Source organism: Mandrillus leucophaeus, unplaced genomic scaffold, assembly GCF_000951045.1.
Source record: "Mandrillus leucophaeus isolate KB7577 unplaced genomic scaffold, Mleu.le_1.0 Scaffold372, whole genome shotgun sequence".
Taxonomy (NCBI): domain Eukaryota; kingdom Metazoa; phylum Chordata; class Mammalia; order Primates; family Cercopithecidae; genus Mandrillus; species Mandrillus leucophaeus.
Window position 1 is genome coordinate 64,243 of NW_012103943.1, and position 1,514 is coordinate 65,756.

Sequence of the window (1,514 nt, forward strand, 5' to 3'; positions counted from 1 at the left end):
GCTTGTCTCGGCCTCCCAAAGTGCTGGGATTACAGGCTTGAGCCACTGCGCCAGGCCCAAGCACAAGATTTTTATGCAAGACTTTCAACATTGTTTTGGTTGTATAGTCACAATGTTGTAAGAAGAAAGCTTTTCCCCTAAAAAAATTCTTTCTGCCATACACTACATAACTGAAGGTGTCATCTAAGAATGCCATCTGAGATCATTTCTTACCTGGTAATGAACCCTCACATTTTCCCACCAAAAAATTCTTTAAATCATCTATAATACACATGGTAAGATTTTCATATCTCAATTCAAATAAAATAAAAAAGAGCCAAGAGCAACAGCATTTCCATCTCAGAAACATAAAGAAGAACTTACCACGTGAACACCTGGGACATGCTTAGATGAACGCTTCCGCGCCAGGTTCTCACTGTGATCTAGGAAACACAGAGTAACTGTCAGCATGTTGGTTCCACAGAAGGAATCCTTTAAGCAGCCTTGGGTGCTGGGGACAGGGGGAGGGGGATGGCATGTGTAAAGGAGGTGGGTTAAGGGCAGAAACTTGGCTGCCACTGGGACACCCTCCTTGGTGATGAGGGAAGGCAAATGAGACCATCAGGAAAGCCACAGAAGTCAGGGCCTGGTTCTCTGGCTAAGCCACCTCACCACTGTGAAATAGGCAGTGTTCACACAGGGCAGCACACAGATGCACTGCTGATTCCATGACAGTGTCCCATCACCCCCTTGTGCATTTTGAGGCCTGGTAAATTTTCTTTTTTTGTTGTTGAAATGTTATAATGTCATTTATCTTTCCTGGATCTACATATGCTCCTCCTGCACTTATCATCCATTTTATTGGCTTTAAAATCAATATTGTGGCCAAAATACATCATATTTATTATTTTAATGATCAAGTGCGCACTTCAGGGGCATTAGAGACATTCACAATTCTGTGAAGTAAACTAAGCATAATCCAAATCCAGATGTCTTACTTTCCACCTTAGGAAACGAGAGAAAAAAGTGTAGTGTAATGTAAACAAGGCAACCCCCATTCCCCAAAACACAGCAATATTTGCAGAAATCAATGTAATAGAAATAATAAACAAAGAAACTCAACAATACCAAAAGCTGCTTCTTAGAAAAGATCAATAGAATTGGTAAACCTCCAGCCAGGCTAATCACAAAGAAAAGATAGAAGACATGATGTACAAATAATATGAATAGAAGAGGAATTATCCCTGCTTATCCCATGAACATTAAGAAAATAATAACAGAATACTTTCTTTTTTTTTTTTTTTTGAGACAGAGTCTCACTCTGTCGCCTAGGCTAGAGTGCAGTGGTGTGATCTTGGCTCACTGTGAGCTCCGCCTCCTGGGTTCACACCATTTTCCTGCCTCAGCCTCCCAAGTAGCTGGGACTACAGGTGCCCGCCACCATGCCTGGCTATTTTTTTTGTATTTTTAGTAGAGATGGGGTTTCACCGTGTTAGCCAGGATGGTCTCGATCTCCTGACCTCATGATCCACCCG

The 1,514-nt window shown here is 41.9% G+C and overlaps 1 protein-coding gene across 1 annotated transcript in view; it reads right to left on the bottom strand.

The window, feature by feature from the left end:
* The window catches only part of LOC105546874 (protein FAM153B-like), a 27,269-nt gene that overhangs the window by 16,350 nt on the left and 9,405 nt on the right, over positions 1–1,514 (bottom strand). The window contains exon 3 of the mRNA XM_011990188.1: positions 364–422. Coding sequence (XP_011845578.1) covers positions 364–422 — 59 coding nt within the window. The remainder of the gene's footprint in view (positions 1–363; positions 423–1,514) is intronic.